Source organism: Dendropsophus ebraccatus, chromosome 4, assembly GCF_027789765.1.
Source record: "Dendropsophus ebraccatus isolate aDenEbr1 chromosome 4, aDenEbr1.pat, whole genome shotgun sequence".
Lineage (NCBI taxonomy): Eukaryota > Metazoa > Chordata > Amphibia > Anura > Hylidae > Dendropsophus > Dendropsophus ebraccatus.
Genome location: NC_091457.1, coordinates 121860159 through 121878874, shown reverse-complemented (window position 1 = coordinate 121878874; position 18716 = coordinate 121860159). Strand labels below are relative to the sequence as shown.

At 39.4% G+C, this 18716-nt stretch overlaps 1 protein-coding gene across 1 annotated transcript in view; it reads right to left on the bottom strand.

Annotated features, from left to right (window-relative positions):
- The window catches only part of LRIG1 (leucine rich repeats and immunoglobulin like domains 1), a 69019-nt gene that overhangs the window by 17524 nt on the left and 32779 nt on the right, over positions 1-18716 (bottom strand). The window contains exons 3-7 of the mRNA XM_069966915.1: positions 16812-16886; positions 5014-5151; positions 4122-4265; positions 1885-2028; positions 683-826 (exon numbers count right to left, since the gene is read on the bottom strand). Of these exons, the coding sequence (XP_069823016.1) occupies positions 683-826; positions 1885-2028; positions 4122-4265; positions 5014-5151; positions 16812-16886 (645 nt within the window). The remainder of the gene's footprint in view (positions 1-682; positions 827-1884; positions 2029-4121; positions 4266-5013; positions 5152-16811; positions 16887-18716) is intronic.

Here is an 18716-nt window from a genome sequence, read left to right as displayed (position 1 = left end):
CCCAATGCAATACTATGGACAGGCTAAAAAGTGGCACTGTATCAATGAGATTGATGCTGCCACCCAATACTGTCTTGCCTACAGACTGGGCAAATTAATTAATGGACTAAAGTGTATGTAAACTATGTGATGTATGCAGTAGGCTCCTAAGCTCCCCCTAGTGTTGGCTGCAGGCAGCCATAATTTTATCACTGAACTCTGGGTCTATGCCAAGGGTAGGGAACCTTGGCTCTCCAGCTGTTGCAAAACAACTCCCATCATGTACAGACAGCCAAAGCTAAAGCTTTGGCTGACCAGGTGTGATGGGAGTTGTAGCTTTGAAACAGCTGGAGAGCCAAGGTTCCCTGCCTCTGGTCTATGTAGTGGATTTGGCTCTCAAAACATGACCGCCATTGTTATACAGATATATTAAGAAATTAATCAGCAATATAAAAAAGACGTGACAATAAAAGGTGGAGAGTCATTTTAAGGTACTATTGCAGATGGATAGATATGACTGTGAAGCATAAATCCCACATAAGTGCAATATAAGGAGCAGAACACATTATATGTATACTATGTTAAGGATTATCACTTCTATTTTTTGCCACATCCCACATTGCGGTGTCCCGTGTGATAACAGCTGTTACTTCATTTAATATAAAGGGGGAGGGGGGTAGGTGGAGATGTAGGAGTCACTTACAGCTCTTGTAGTTTCTGGCAAAAGCTCCAGCCACCAGAGCCGATCTTGGAGATGGAGTTGTTGCTGAGGTAAAGTTGCTGTAGAGACTTGAGCCCGTAAAGAGATCCGGTGTTCACTTCTGTCAAGCTGTTATGTTCCAGATGTCTACGGAGACAGGCAGCAGGAGGAAGAATAAAGATGAAACCGGTGGTTAGACCGCTGCCTTTCCATGCAGTATATACATTCATCATACAAATATTCGCTGAAGATAAAAACAAGATTGTCACTGTTTACCTAACATTTATTCAGCTGGGGGAGTTCAACTGAAGGCATATGGACCTGCAACCCTGACCTGTGCACTGCATGGTGTAAAGAAGCTTCTCGGCACACCACACTGTGATATCCATTAATCATGCCTCGCAAAGGGAGGGGTCGTATAAAGTTTATAGTATAGGGCAATAGGCCCATGAGCCACCTTCAGAGTAACGGTCATTTCAATGTCACTTTTCTGAAATCAATAAATATCAATAATACAAGCGATTTTAAGAAACTCTGTAATAGGTTTTATCAAGCAAAAGCGTTTTCTTCTGTACTCAGAAGAAGCAGGATTTCTGTGTCCAATATGCTCTATGGAGAGGGGAAGGGACAAGGGGGATGAGTAAGCACAGACAGGAGAAAAGTAGGGCTATACAAAACACTATATCCTACAATCTTCTCTGACCAAGTCCCCAGATAAGCACTGACCTTTCTGATCTCTGAATCCAGCATTTTATGTGCCCAGACAGTATGCAAGCTGTATAGCTGCTTGTCTCTTTTTTCTGTTCATTCATCCCCCTCGCCCCCCCCCCCTCCCCATAAGATAACAAAACAAATGACAGTTACACTTTAAGAATCCCTTTGGTGTACCCAATAAATACTTTATTGAACATCTCGCGAAGTAAATCTCGCGAAGCCAATAATGAATATAGAGCTTTCACATCAATATTGCCAAGAGAAAAGATGTGCATATTTTAGGACTACTACCACAAAGCATAAATTTCCCTTGTGAGGTACCTTACATTTTGCAACTAGGGGAAGCTTACTGCATTACTCATACTGGATGGTTAAACAGTATGCAATAAGCGCCCTCTACTGGTGGCAGTATGCAGTCAGAAGTTGTCATGTCTTTCTCATCTTTGTGTCTCTGCAAACTCCCGGCAGAGTCATGATTTACTCATACTTACAAAACTTGCATCTTTGCAAGGCCCCAGAAAGCCCCGTCAGTGAGTCGGCTGATATTATTGCGCTGTAACTTTAAAACTTCCAAGCTGTCCAGTCCCTGGAACGTGAGTCCCTCTATCAGGCGAATTCGATTCCGATTGAGTTCCCTACAAATAGAGACATGTCATGTAACATTGTTACAAAGTACCTTGCTAACTGGTAGTCAGCCGGGTTCTGTGCAAAAGAGGCTAGAGCCCATAGTGTACAGGATAAAGGGCCGGCAGATCGTATCGCATGGCTCTCTAATCTCTCCCCCCATCTACACCTCCACTGGGAAAAGAGGACCTGCAAAGAACTAAAGGGCTTTCTACAGAAGTACAAGAAGGATCTAAAGACTCTGATTGTTCCTACTACCTTGTCAGGCTGAATTGGTAGTAAAATGATACTTGCTTAGTTAAAAAACAAATCTCCTAGTGCACCGGTCTAAAGAAACCAAACATGACTTTCTTATTATTGAATAAGTCCCAGGAGCAAACTTTGCCAGAAGTGCATTGCAGTTAATTAAAAGTAGAGAACCTGCCCGACCTTGAGTGAGGTTTCTGTAACTTAAGGACTATTGCAAGGGCAGAAGTAACAAAATGGCTACATAGACAATTATATCATGATAGACACAATGCACTGAGCTGCTTACTACATCGTGTAGATGGGTGACATCAGCCTGACATCTTGGTTTCATACTCTGGAGTAGGCTTCTTGCTGTATTCTGTATTTTATATATGCTGCCAGGTGGTGTGGTGGTGGTAAGGGCTCAATGTAAAAGCCTGACTCAAAAATCCTTATAAACCCATTCAGCTGAGCAACAACCTTACTACTGCCCCTATAGACAAAAAATAAAATAGCCGTACTGCACAAAAACTATATTATTACCTCATATGAACACGAATATATCTATTATAATACTATAATGTACAAGAATATAACTACAATAACACTGCCCCCTATGTACAAGACTATAACTACTATAATCCTGCTTCTATATACTGTACAAGAATATAACTACTATAATACTGCTTCTATGTACAAGAATATAACTACTATAATCACTCACAAGCAATAGAGAAATAGCAAGTCAGCACAATCTTGTCATGTATAGTATGCAATTATTTTATGTCTATAAGCCTCCTTTATGCAGCCATTAATGGGGAGCAGTAGATTTACTGTCTGATGCGGCAAATGTACTAGTGGTGCTCAGCAATAGGAATGCAGTCCATTGAAAAATTGCACCAGCCAGTGAGGTAGAACAGAAAAGATGTTGTAGCAGCACTCACCAATTTTCATCTCTTGCAATCTTTATTGTAGTTCCAATTCGAGTTTGCATCAGGGCAGGGAGACAGGTAAGATGCTGTGCACGCGGCTACAGCTACAGTCTGTAGGTGTGTGCACAGAGTCCCACCTGTCTCTCCCTGCCCTGATGCAAACCCCAGATTAAAACTACAATAATGATTGCAAGAGAAAAAAAAGTAGCGGCACTCACCAGTTTTAATGTTCTACATCACTGGCTTGTGCAATATAATTACTTTAATACTGCCCCTGTGTACACAAATATAACTACTATAAGACTGCCTCAATGAACAAGAATGTGAATCTTGACATGTACAAAAATTTATAATATTCAACTAAATCTAAATACTGTAACTTGCAAGCCCCTTGGACAGTACACTAACTTCAGTGTACTGCACTGGTACATGTGGTATTACTGTACATGGCTGCCTACCACCTGTAAACCACAGTCAGAAAATGACTTGCTCCTGCATTAACAATAATCGGTCTAAGCTTGGAAACTGTAGGCAAAGTTTTATTACCAAAACAAAAGAAGATTTATTTTACTATCACCTTGTACAACATTTCCTGCCTAATCAGCCCCTGTGTGGTCCGAGCATGTTAGTTCTGCACCAGACCCCAACCAGCGAGCGTGATAAAATTACCGATCACATTAAGACTGTTTGAGGCTGAGAGGCCCCCGATGGACTGAAAGTCTCACAGGCTCTGGCTTTATTAGCTGAAATAGGCCCCTAATCTTTACAAAATAGCCATTTATCTAAGAAAAAGGGGCCTAATACATGTTTTATTGGGTGTTGTTTTTGTATTAATGAACACAGGGCATTACAGAGACTATCACAGTTGGCACAGTGATCCCAGGAGGAGCGGCATGTGCAGGAGCGGGCAGGGAGCCGTAATTACGCTCCGTTCCGATACTTACAGTTGGGTTAGTAAGGGGAGCTTAAACGCTCTGACAGGAAGCTGCGAGATTCTGTTTTTGCTCAGACGAAGTGTAAGCAGAGACCGTGACAGGTTGTCAAATGATCCAGACTCGAGGCTGCTCAGCTTGTTGCTCCCCAGGTTGCTGTAGAGAAAGAATAAAAAGGCATTTGCAGAAAAGAAATAAAATGTCAACTATTTCAATGCAAGGCAAATGGCATATTTGTGAAGAATGGATGTGAACTTTCTTTACAGAGCCGTGCATGCCGTTCTGAATGTCACTGCAGAAGTTGATCAACGGGATTGAAACTTTAGTACAATATGTTCTAGTCTAGGTTTTGCATATTTAGAATTCAGGGGGGAAATTCTAAAAACTACACTATCATATATAAAAGCAAAGAAAAAAAAAAAGAAAAAACATAAAATGTTAAAAATAAATAAAAAGGGAGCAATCATTTGTTTATAAAAATTGACTTTTAGATGTGTGTAAGTGTCGCAGGGTAGTACAAGCCTTGTGCGACATTAATATTTTACTACTGGGGAAGCTTTTGTAGGACAAGAACATTAAGGTGGTTGAAAATCTTGTGACCCTAAAGAGCCATGAAGTTTTCGACTTGAGGAAAACTTTCCGGTTAACCACCCATAGAGTTCTGAGTAGCTGTCCCATGTGTTCGCAGTATGTACACAGTGCTGCCTCCTGAATGTAGTCCCCTGGTCCTCCTCTATTTATTTTATCGGAATTTCAGTGACAACAATCTCATGTGTACAGCGGCCACATCTAAACTTACTATTTAATAGCCAAAAGTAAATAGGGTAAAAACAGTACTATAGTGATAAATCAAGTGGGAAGTGGCAATCAAGAGAGCAACAAAGAGATATAGACAGATACTTACAGGTCCTTTATACGAAGACGTAAAGGAAATAAACCACTTCGGATTTCTGTTATTTCATTAGAGCTCAGGTCGAGGGTCTCCAGTGATGCATATGGGATCAGGTCACTTTGCTCAATATTACGGATCTTATTGTGATGCCTAGAATAAAGAAAAAGGATATCATCGTAGGAACGGAAATTTTAAGTTAGTAACATTGTATCATATGTAAAATGCTGAGCGCCCAAAGTGAAGTAATATCTATTCCATGCCACCTGCTGACAAGTATCTGGCACCTTGTAGTTCTCTGTGCATCTTACGCTATTAGACCTGGGATGTTTCAGGGTAATGATACCTCAAAGGACTGGCGGTTTGTTGCATTTAGGGTCATGTGCGCCTATTTGGCTTTTACTCATCTCACAGGAAATGAACACTTTCATATCAGGGAAAAAATAAAAGCATCTTCTTCATGAGTCTGCTGAGTCAGTGCTTCCCGAGGGAAGCTGGACGAATTCTCAGGCCGTCTGCAGAAGTTCTGTTTGTTCAGGTGGGAACTCAATCCAAAAAAACAAGGCCAGACCAGTGTCTGAACCCATGAAGCCTAGAGGCCAAAATGGGCAGAGTATCAATTTGCTCCCAAAAATGGAGGGTTTTCGAACATGTGATGATTTTTATGGATAATTTTGGATTAACCAGCTATAATTAATCCCTCACGTTGGGACAAATTAACTAATCAATATGTTTCGCTTGTGAGAGTAAAGCAGATGATCTAATAGATGACACAAAGTCCATGTAGATGGTGACCTGGTTGGATGGGACCATAGGTCCTCGGTATTAGAAAAAGGCAACGCAAACACTTTATAAGATTTTCCCGCTTGCACATTCATGCCATGAGGAATCTGAGATATATCTGGGCTTAACATAAATACTGCACCCTAATCCTATTCTAGTTGGGAACTACAGCCATATATTAGGACCCTTTCAGAGCAACTATTACAATTATCTCCATTTTTATACCTAGATACAAACTTATTCTTTTATAAATCGATTGTTAATAACTCGTGTTATTAGATCTGTGCACATTAGGCCCATCCTGACTACCAACAATGTAAAGGTATTTTCCAGGATTTTTATTTTGATGGTCTATTCTTAGGATAGACCATCTATATCAGATTGGTGTGTGTGTTTGGGGGGGGGGGGGTTAACTTCTGGCAGCCCCAATAATCATCTGGAAGGATTTATTGTGCTCCAATATGCTGCAGCCTTCAAGGTCAGGTTCCACAAGACTGGTTAATGGAATCCTGTCCCGTTCACTTCGGTAGTATGAGCTGCAATACCAGGTACAGCCACCACTGAATGTATGGAGCAGAGTCTGTTAGGAAGTTTAGCTTCAATCAGCTAACGGGCATTCCATAAGTTTTACCCCTACTGATATTTTACTGATTGGCCTACCCTATAAAAGTACTAGAATGTTCTAGTGGCTTATGTAAAAAGACCTTAACCGTATCATATAAAAAAGTTGTCATGGTTTGGAGAGGGTGGAATCTATGCACCCCCCCCCCCAACCTACACTAGACATAATTCTGTCTATGACAAATGACAAACCCCCTTTATGAGAACTCTCCACTGGCCTTATATACAAAACAATTCATTGTTTTTAAAGCCTTAAAGGTCTAATTCACTTGAGAACAAATCCCACCCAATAAACATTGCATCCCACTGATCAAGCCTGAAATGCACGTTTCTATAAGCAGCGAGGATATGGAGTGAATTGTAGCAGAACAGCTAGTTAAAAGCAGAGCAGTGATGTGCGCTTCATTTTCATATCCTTCTTCAGTTGCTATAATTTATCACCGCTTTCCTTTTACATATATATATCAGTCCTTAGTTAAGAAATCAAAGAACACCCAACTCTATAAAAGTCCTAGCAACTTTACAAGACTACAATTATTAAAAACCACACAATAAAAATGCAGGATTGAGGATTTATTGGGATTTATGAAGATTATGATCTTTCTTTAATAGTCAAAAACTTTTACAGCCCCAAACAAAAATAATTGTTAAGAGTTAGAACCAGTGATTGATTTATTTTACAACTGCGTAAAAAAAAAAAAAACACCTCGGCCATATTTCTCATAGTCTGTTAGCTATTAAACCATATCTGAAAACGACTTGTGTAATTGGACATTCTCCTAAGCATAAGAACCAAAGGCACCTTCAGCACCTTCAACTCTCCCAAGTTGACATCAGAGTTTGAAATCCATCCAAAGCAACAAGAAATGATAAAAGAATTAAAAGAATTTCCCCTTTCCCCTTAACTTTTCAGATACATTCCTTGAAACAGGATTCGGCTGCCAAAACAGAGGTGGAAATGGAGTCTGCCACTAGAACAGGCGTCTTTCAGCGACTTAAGTCTGATTTTTTTTTTTTTTTTTTTATGAATTGCGAGATGTCCCATTCTTGGTCATGGAAGGGGGTAAGAATTGGTGCCAACATAAAGGTTAAGGATAAATTAGATGAGCTGCTTTTTAGCAGTTTCTTGTCTTGCTTTTAACTTAAAGAAAACAAATTGTGCCGATATGGTTACCAGAATTATTGTATAGAGCTATTGCTGTAGCCAAGGCATGTACCAGCCCCGGCTGCAGTAGTTTTGGTAAAGAGAAAAAGTACTCCTATTCTGCCAAGAGGCAGGGGGAGGGGCAGCAACTAGTCATCTGGGCTGGGAGCCGTTCGTGACTAGTTACTGCTCTCTGCCTTACACTGCGAGCCAACAGGCAGAGAGCAGTTGCAGGCCTCTCTGCCTGTGAATCAGCCCCGCAGAGACCGTGACTAGTCACAGACCGCTCCCCACCCAGATGACTAGTTGCTACCCCTCTCTCAGCCTCTGTACCTGTTATTACAAAAAAAAACAACGAAATTCCCCTCCAGCCCAAAAGACGAGAGACAACACTTTTTTTTAAAACAAGAGCTGCCCTCAATCCACATTATGCAGAGATCTCTGGGAAAATACAGACAAAGGAAAACTTTGATATGGAGCTTGGAGCCACATGACGGTACTTGGCTAGAGGGAGAGCGAAGAGTTTAGTAATATCTATCAGATGCATTCTAGAGGATTTCAAAGTGAATCACAGCTAAATAATTTGAAACAGCTTGTGAATCCCAAATACCAAATAGGGCAATAAGAATACGTTGGAAATACCACCATTATTACTGTGATTAGGTGCCAGATGCATAATTGCAACCAAATGTGCCGCATGTAAGCAATTCGTCCCAAGCCCTAACCTTGATGAGACTAGTTTGTTTCTAATGCCTAACATGAGGTAGACGCCTTTGTTAACAATAATTGTGCTTGCTGCTCTTTTTAGTTTTCCTTAGGTTTACATATTTTAGGCATTAAGGTTGCATTAGGCTGAAGTAGTTTCTGGATTGTTGCGGTTAGGTCAGGGTTTACGAGGAGGGTTAAAGGCTTAAAAGATACTGAACTCCAATTTAAATGTTTAATAGATGAATAGATACGTGTGAGGGAAGAGAAGTAGATAAGTGTGAACAGAAGGCTATAACGGGCATTACATCATAGTAGTGATAAGCTGGTAGAAGATGATGTATGCCAAACGTCACAATAAGGCACAAGATGGAAAGACATAAGCAAGTATGTGCACTGTAAGGCTATGGACACACAATGTATTTTTATATAACAAGAAGAGCCACTGTCGTTGATTAAAACAATGGCTGTTCTTGTCATAAAAAATGTGTCCCATTGAAATCAATTGAAACAAAGGCAGTTGTTCACACAGTGTATTGGACAATGGTCGTTGTTCAATACCGCCGTGGTAATAACTGACCTGTCAATTATTTCCAACCGTTATTCCCAAACGGCAGCCGCAAATAACTGACACTTTACAAAACTGTGTGGCTGTCATACCGGCCATAGTGTGCATGCAAATCAATGGTTAATTGATATTCAGACACACCCATACGGCCGGGACATTTCAGTGGGTTTTGAATCACTTTCCTCCAGCCGATAAAGCAGTATCGGCCCAAGGAACACATCAAAAAGCAGCCATTGTTTTGTGCTGTGTGAACATAGCCTAAGAGGGTTTAGAATGTGTCATAGTGCAAGGACTGATGTAAAGTATTGGCATTGTAAATTCTGCCAACAGCTGTTGCAAAACTACAATTCCCATCATGCCTGGATGGCCAAAGCTTCAGCTTTGGCTGACTAGGCATGATGACAATTGTACTTTTTTATAACTGTGCTCCAACCTATTATCAGTGTCATTCCACGGCAGCATGAAAGCGGTACAAGTTCCATTAGTACAACAATGTATGAGTCACCCTAAAATGCTATGGTGCATCAGAGGAATTATAGTTAAACAGCACCCAGTACGGGACTCCGAGTCATCAGGATGGCCCCATGCCACTTCTCTTTGCCCCATTGGCCTTTATACATTCAGAGAGAGATCTTTCAATTGAGGCCAGAAACAGAGAAAAACTGGCAGGGGCTACAGCAATGACTACAGTAATTAGTCTGAAACACCTTTCCCAGTAAATCATACAACGTTATCATAAGGGAGTCTATCCTGTTTTTAATCTGTTCGTCCATTGGGCTGCAAGACACTAAAAACAGATGCCCTTTACGAATGCAAATAGTTAAAGAAGTTAAAGGGAATTGCACCATCCAATGGTTAATTTTTTTTTATCTACCAAAAAAAAATGTATTTATGTTGCCATAGGATCTTCAAACCTCACCCAAAATTTAAACCAATGGGGGATGGGGTGTCCGATATAATGGATAATAATACTGGTCTGTCTTCACAACATACAGCTATATATACAGATATAAGTAACAAGTAATATAGCCAACCATCCACAGAAAACCACTGCTTCATCTGCAGGCTTTAGATTCCATCCCTACTGCCCGTCTGCCGAGCAGAAAATCCATTGGTGCCGTGTACTTAGTCTATCTGTTTAATTGCAGTTTAATGCGGATTGATCTGGACATTAATTAGCCTGTAAAACAGATTGATTTTTTAATAGAGTTTTATACTCTCTCCAGTGACAATATAGACCTATTGATTTAGTTTCAACAGTAAATACTCGGCAGAAAGCTGCTTAGCCCTTTGTGAACTATCTAATCCTATTTTCCACTATCTCCTCCCCAAAGGAGGGTTAATTTAGAGTTTGGTTTTCCATTCGATATGTAATTAGTAACCTCTTCTGGTGGGGGTCCTCGGGTTCAAGCTCCTTATTAATTACCGCACTGGAAAATTCAATGATGGCAGATGCAAGACAAAGAAAGTCTAGTCTAGCTTTTACTTTAACCTGAATCAGTGGATCTTCTTTAGGCTGACAAAGCCATAAGAAAAAATTATCCTCAAGGTTAACCTTAAAATATCATATCTAGCATTTAACATAAAAATGTATCGAACAATATTATTCTACACTGGACAGATTCTGCATCCAAGTAAAACCACCAACTGGACAATTCACCAATTTGGCCAACCTTGGAGCCATTTCAGCAATTTGGCAAACCTTGGAAGAATTTCACTAAAACTATCCGAATATGTGCAAAACCACATAAGCGCAACAAAACCTATTTGCAATCTTTCAACTAGGTATACAAACATGTTCAATAGTCTTACCCTTAGGAGATGTGTTCGGTAGTGTGCTTTACTTCCCCAATGTCAATCATTTCCATCCAGCGACCCCTTAAACTTACAGTGGAACCAACTGGATGGAGATCACTGCTATCCGGGGAGTGAAATGTGCTACAGCATCATACTCTCGGCTCATTCTGCTAATCGCTGGGGTCACAGCAGCGAGACCCCAACCAATCAAAACTTGACATGTCCAAAGTGTTTTTTTAATGGCAGTTTCTATTTAGGGGAAACTCTACATTTAGTTTACAGCATCTGAAATTACTGATGTAATTTGAATGCTTTACTGTTGGATAACAATAATTGCTGTCCATAAAAAGTTACCAACCAAGGACAAAGTGAAAAACCAGAATGTCATGTATGTGACTGGCCATTTGTGATGGCTTCCAAAACATGGTCACACTTGGGTTCTCATTAAGTCACAGTATCCTGTCAGACATAGAAGTCCTGCTTCCTGCTGTAATAAAGTCTTCCTTAATGGAATAAGTAAAAAAACACTAATAAGTAGCAATTCCAATGGGGCAATTCATTTACAAATTGTGCCAATAAGTATTTTACAGGATGTCATGCATGAGAAACTCCGAAGGTTTCTAAAAAGATTGGAAAACTCAGCTACACTAAGCACATTTTTTTGTTTTTTGTAAGTATCACATACATATGTATTTTTTTTATTTTATTTTCCTACCAAATCTTTGTAAATTTTTTAACAGAGAAGCTTTGAAGAGCATCTTTTCTTGTGCTAAAAAGTTTCTACTCTTTGGAATGAGGGCGCAAGAAGACAAGAAAACAGTGGGAGCTGATACTTGTTTAAGTCAGAGCAAGGATTCTTTCGTACAAGTGCTAGTGACTGGAACACTTGGGGACTTTCTAAAAAACTCATTGATGTCATGTTGCATTGAAATTTGTGCTTTCTTTAATCCCGAATAAAAAAAGGGCATCTTAAAGAGTTTTTTTTTTCTCTCCAGATCCCAATAGTCAGCATTTATTTCCTCAACGCTGAGTCCGTCAGTGTTTGTGAAATAGCAGGGGATGGCTAATTGACCATTTTCTATTAAACACAGGACATAATAGAGGAACATCTGGTGAATAAATGAAGGCTTCTTTGAAAGGCTCTGTAGTGCTGACTTAGACTTCCCAGCAATGGAAGCCAAACTCAAGACAACTCTTTTCAAGCAACACAAAGCCTTATACAAGTTTGGAACCAAAGATATGCAGAGAAACAAAAAATGCTAAACTCCAGTTAATAATTGTCAGTCAGCCGTAACTTCTGTTCTTGGGTGGAATTTTCTGTTCTGAATCTTACAGATTGATTATTATTTCATATATAAATTTAATTCAGGTATAAAATTTGTTAGAAATGTAACTCATGGAACCAAACATCTTTATAATTTTTTTACCGGTAAATTCACTGCCAGAGCTAAAAAAAATTCTACATAAGGTTGTTGGCTACTTTTTCTTGAAAAAAAAATGAAATATTTCATATTTATGTTTCCCCCTTTTTTGGAATTTGGCTTTAACTCTTAAAAAAATAAAATAAAATAAAATTGTAATTTAGTAAGAAATCTCGCATGTATCTGACAAACAGTAAGGCAATGCATAAAGATCGAGAAATTGTTGGCTTTAAATATGACTCTACTGAAGATAGTGTTTCACTTTCTACTGATTATATCTTAGTATATTTGGACAATTCATCTGTCCCCATTCCAATTGTTATTTCTAAATTAGAGGTCTTCTCTAAACTCTAGTCCTACAGGTCAATTGGACTAGGTCCATTCTACTCCCTCTGGGTAGTTATGACCCAGGCCTACTACAACCGGTTCCAATGAAGCTTCAGATTACAGATTTGGTAATATTACTAAAGGCCTTTATTACTTTGAGATTTCCACCCTGTTTGACATTTGTTAGAAAAAAAATTGGGTAAATTTAACTTTCCTTTCATACAGATAATTTAATTAAAATGTTTGTGCTCCCAAAAGTATTATGTGTTTTGAGAAATTCACAATCTTGGCCTTTATATCATTGTCTTCTTTAAAACTCTGGCTATAATAAATTGTGATCTTCTATGGGAGGAGGAAAATAGTAAATCAAACAGAATTTTTAAGAGGGGGGGGGGGGTCAACCTACCAAACTTGTGTTTAGGTTTCATAGCTGTACAGTTCTTCTAGTATTCGATAAATGGACATTATTCCAATTATTTTGCAAGATGCTCTGGTTCTTAATTATAGCTAAACCAATTTTTTACAATTACTGGAATCCGGGCAACTTAAAAACTTGGACCTTTAAAAATGACCTTATTTGCGCCAAGGTATGGAAGGTTAGGGAAAAGTCCGAGCAGTAACAAGGTGCTTATTATACATTCCATCTTTTTATTTGGGGAAATTATTCTTTGGACTCTCTTGGTTTCTTGGAATCAGGCAATAAATTTTTTGCAGCATATCTGTGCCATGTAAGAGATCCTTTTGAGAATAGTATTCATTAAGAGGTTCTACAGGTCAAAAAAGTAGACTATAATATCCCCAAGACGCTGTGTACATATATTTACAAGTTAAACTTGTCTTGTCGTTGTATGATTTTCCTGGGGAGTCTTAGGATATCTGATGCTATCCCCTTGAACTTGATCTCTACTATATAAAATACTAATGCCTAAATTTACCAAACTCTGTGAAATATAAACTGGTGTAAACTGCAGATGACAACCAATCACAGCTCAGTTTTTAGCGCTGGTAAAATGAAAGTTGAGCTGTGATTGGTTGCTGCGGGCAGTTTACACCAGTTTCTATTTTACATTGTTTGATACATCTGGGTGAAAAAAATTTTGTTATTAAAAATCTTAGGAGATAAAGTGGCTAAAGCATTTTTCCATTCCTACAAAGATATTCCTATAAGATAGGGGATAATGAACTGATGGCAGGGGGTTCAACCACTCGGGCCCTCTGTGATCTTGAGAACTGTGACTTAAGTGGCTGATATATCCCTGTAACCCAACCTTCTAACGAATATTGGGGCAGCAGTGACGTCACTTAGAAGATCACCACTCCTATTCATAAGGAGGGGGTGTGGGCTGAATTGGTGCACTGAGGATTTAGATATCTGATAAACTATAAAGTTCCCGAAAACAGCGCTCAGGATCAAGGTAAGAAAATTACCTAATAAAAACTGAACATACCCTCACTTATCTAAACAATAACCGAGTCACGATTTGGGTGGTCTTTTAGCATGAGTTACTTCTTCAAAATCCAGGCCAAAATGTAGCCTTACTCCTTTACAGTCTATCAACTGTATTTAACCCCTAAACTGTTGGCTAGGATGAACTCTAGAAGTCATGCAGATTGTCTAAAATGCCTAAGTGAAAACGCAGGTTGGAGTCACCTCTTTTAGACGTGCCCAAAACTATATAGATTTTGGGATTAGGTATTTAATATCAATTCTATCTTGAAGTTAAATATTTTTTCCAGAAAGTATATTATGTATTTTGGAAGTGTTGGATATTATTGTTCTTATTTCACGCACTGCTTTGGCCGTACTAAAGTCTCACAATTCAAAAATAATTGCAAGTAAATGGTTATTGAAAGGAGATGATAAATTAGGAGAATTGATAAAATATTTTCCTATGTATTTTTTTTTTTTTAATTAGGAAAAAAACCTTAGTATAGTACTAATATTTTTATTAAAAACTATACAAAAATATGTGAATCTAGGGACTAGAGAGGAATAGAAGTACAGTAAATTCAGGGTTGAAAAACCCTGAACACTTAAAGGACAACTCCCACGAAAATATTTTTTGGCTTATTTAACACACATTACAAAGTTACATAACTTTGTAATGTGGTTAAATAACCGGTCTGGCCCCCTTCCCCTCCCCCCCCCCCCCCGGAAGTTAAAGAATGTATACATTACCGATTACGGTCATCACGGTCCTCTTCTCCCGGGCGCCATCTGGTGACGACGATGTCAGAGCCGGGGGGGCGGTCCGAGTCTTCTTCCTCCTCGGCGTCTTCATGGAAAGTGAATGGGAGAGAAAAGGCTGCTGGTGCACATGCGCACCAGCAGCCTTTTCATTGGCTGGAGTGCATCACATGGCTTGGCTGAGCTGATTGGCTGAGCTTGCTGGAAGCCATGTGATGCACTCCAGCCAATGAAAAGGCTGCTGGTGCGCATTTGCAGCCTTTTCTCTCCCATGTACCCGGAAGTGAGAGAGATCGCTGGACGGCGGACGCAGGTGACGGTGAGGCGGATGGCGGGCGAATCGAGTGGCGATCGTCACCGGAGGGATGGATAGTATGGTGTCTGTGTTTTTTTTTTTTTTGGGGGGGGGGGGTTCCCGCCGGAGTTGTTCTTTAACATTTGACTCTAGGTGGCTGGAGAATATGGATGCAGCTCTCTTTTGCATTCATCTTCTCCAGCCAACGGGAATCAAATGCACAGTGCTTTGGGTTGAGCTAACCTGAACTTACTATAATTTCACTGATCTCTAGTGGTGAGAGATGCTTTGCACTCTTTAGCCGTTGTATGGATTTGGAACAATCTGGTGTCTTAATCATACTAAAAGGTTTTTAAAGGGAATCTGTCACTAGGTGTTTTCTGCCTTAAATGAGGGCAGCATAAACTAGTGACAGAAATGCTGAACAGATCGGTGTATTACATCATTTTGTTTAGCCGTTCTTCTAATATGCAGGAGAATATGATTCTTGCTGCACCCCTCCCACCACCCTCCAGCTGCTGATTGACAGTTGACTGCCTATACACAGCATGGATAGATAACTAGATAGATAACTGCCAATCAGCAGGTTGTGGGCGGAGTTTTCTGCTTCTCATGAATATCCAGGACTACTGGGCTCATGCACATAATGTAGACTACTTATTGTCCTTGTTATTTAGAAAGATAAGCTGGATCAGCTGCACAATACAATGTAAGTGATACATCATTCTGTTCAGCTTCTCTGTTACTAGTTTATGCTACCCTGAGATAAACCTACTGACAAAGTCTCTTTAAAGAACAACCAGTAAGGTTGCATCAACGATTAATATAAATCACTTACTGTATGCACACAAAAAAAAATAAGGCATCGGTTTATTCATAGAATGACAAGAAGTTGGCGAGGACAGCGAGCCTTCAGAAAATGGCCAATTTCCAACACCAATCTCGGATCTACTAGCTATATCAACAATTTTATTGATGGAGCAACATGCCAAGTCACCTCAACTGTATTTGTCGAGTCCTTTTTTTTTTTACTTGAAAGTAAACACAGGTGAGCAAATTCAAACTGAAAAAATGAAAGGTGAGCGTATCAACCTCTAAGAAAATGCCGATCAATAGCACCGTAGGATTAACTGCTAGTTTAAATCAAGAATAACTTCTGTAACTAACTGAAAGTAAACAAAAGAAAGACTTTACAGAGAAGCATTTCCTGGCAAAGATAAAGCACAAATCCAAAGGTTTAATGAAGCATAGAGACCTTCACAAAACACATTTCACCGGATCTTGGGTTCCGATAACAGAGTGGTTTTAGTCAGGGAGGTACAAAAATGAGCAGTTCAAATAAGCAGCAGAAACACCCTCTTAGTAAGTTACAGTGAAACCCTCACCTGGAGACAATGGTGGCAGCCACTTACCGGGTTGTACCGATGCTAATCAGAATCGGGGATGACAGAATAATTTATTTGTTGTTTTGTCAGGACCTTGGGAATTTTAGAATGTTAATCAGATTTTGTCTGTATGTTGCGAGGATATAATCATTACATGATGGCGGCCAGAAACAAAAATATACAATATGATCCATCTAGTTATTGGGAAATTAAAATAGTTAAATCGTACCAGTCGTTTTAAAAAACTTTGCACATGTCATAGAGACACGTCAAAAGTTTTGATGTGCTCAAAAAGAAAAAAAAAAAAAAAAAGGAGGGTTGTGTTCCGTAGGAGCCAATTATAAGTCAGACACTTTTTTTTTTTTATTCAGAGCGGAGAGTGGGCGCACTGCAGTGCATTTTCTCCCTGCTCTATCTCCCGACAGGTCTGAGTACTGAGACCCGGACCAATAAAAATTTTGATGTCTCTAGGACGTCAAAAGTTTTTTTTTTTAATAAAGACAGGTTAACGACACTAAGTATAAAGACTTCAAGAATTTAAAACAATATTTTGAATAGCTTCATACAAGTTTAACTTACAGTGAAAGGCTGACGACATCTGAGGAGGCAGATCCAAGAGAAGGAAAGGCGCTTAGCTCATTGTAGCCTAATTGCCTAAAAGAAAAGAAAAAATATAAGGGTTAAAAATACTACTTTATTCACAAACAATCACAAACAATTAATGATCAATTAAATATTTCTCAACAAATTCCTTAGAATAGCGTCAGCTTCAAAACAATGGATAGCATGACAGACCCCAATGTTATTAAATGAAATCGTGATTTAATGCAGTATGGAGTCTTTTGTTATAAATAGAGATGAACCGGGTTCGGGTTCGAGTCCATCCGACAACGAATGTTCGGCAGTTGATTAGCTGGGGCTGCAGAACTTGGATAAAGCTCTAAGGTTGCCTAGAAAACATGGATACAGCCAATGACTATATCCATGTTTTCCACATAGCCTTAGGGCTTTATCCAAGTTCAGCAGCCACCGCTAATCAAATGCCGAAAGTTCGGGTTCGGATCGACTCAAGCATGCTCGAGGTTCGCTCATCTCTAGTTATAAACAAAGGCAACAATATAGATGTGAATAGAGACTAAAGGAGACTAAACACTAGTGCTGAGCAGATCTGTTAAAATGTTTTGGTTTCTGCAAAGTTATCCAAACCCAAACGCTTGTCATTTGATTCCTTGTGGCTGCAGAAATTTTCCAGGACAAGCCAGGGCGGCATCCAACTTCTACAGCCACGGGGAATAAAGAATAAACACTACTATTTCCAATGGGGAGGGGTAAGCTGCAGCCAGACTGCTCTAGTGCTGGCTTTTATCTTTGGGAACAAAAGGGGTCAGACAGTGAAAACACATCACACCCATTAACCCCTATAAACACTGATATCATCTGCCGGTGGCGGTGAAGGCCCCCATACACCGTATACTGATGGCTGTATCTGCCACTAGTGGCAAGTCTGGCCAACCTTAGTATGAAGTGTATTAGAGCATTTAGCCTTCATATTGTTTCAGTAAGTACATGTCAGAGTAAGTGGCATGTCAGAGGCACCGGCACAGATTACAGAACACCAGTTGAGGAGAGTATGCTGCCATAGTTTGCCATTTTACACAAGCAGCATGGTGTAGGTGGGTTTTTAATTAAACTGGAATTCCCCTTTAAAAGACAAGGATGCAAACAACGCCAGAGAAAACAGTTATACAATATGGAATAGGATCTGCTTTTATTTATTTTTTAACAATTATTTTAGGAGTATTTTAGGAGATATTTTAATTGGAAATGTTTCAAGAAAATAATTTTCAGTAGTTTCCACTAATGGCCCAACCTTCAGTTACATGCTGTTGCACCTGTGTTTGAGCAAAATGTACTTTGTCATTACACAGTATTTTTAACTGCAAAGGTCATGCGCTGACCTTAGACCTCAGGATCGGCTTTCCTGTTAAATCTCTTCCACATCTACAATTTGTTATGTAAATAAAAGGTCCCGAGCAATCTGGTGGTCATTAGGACAAGCTAACGGAAAGGGAAAATCTGCACAATATGTATACTCTCCAGGTCTTTTTAGTAAGCAGGACACTATACAACACAAATTCAGGAAAATTTAAGGAAGTCCCATAGTTACTTAGGGGCATGGCATATATATATATATATATATATATATATATATATATATATATATATATACACATATACACACACACACACTTTAGCACCATAGCTTTAAACAAACACAAGTGAGATTTTACTTTCTAATGTCGTGCCAATGAGATATTTCTCTAATTAACACAATTTTCTTAGCTGGCTCCTTGAGCGATGGTGGCTCACTCTTCGGCCACCCTCATCGATACTTCTGCTTGCAAGCCGCATGCTGAAGCAATTACCTGCTCAGGAGTGATGGGGCACCTCCAGCATTTGCTGAATTAGCACCTTTATTTTATA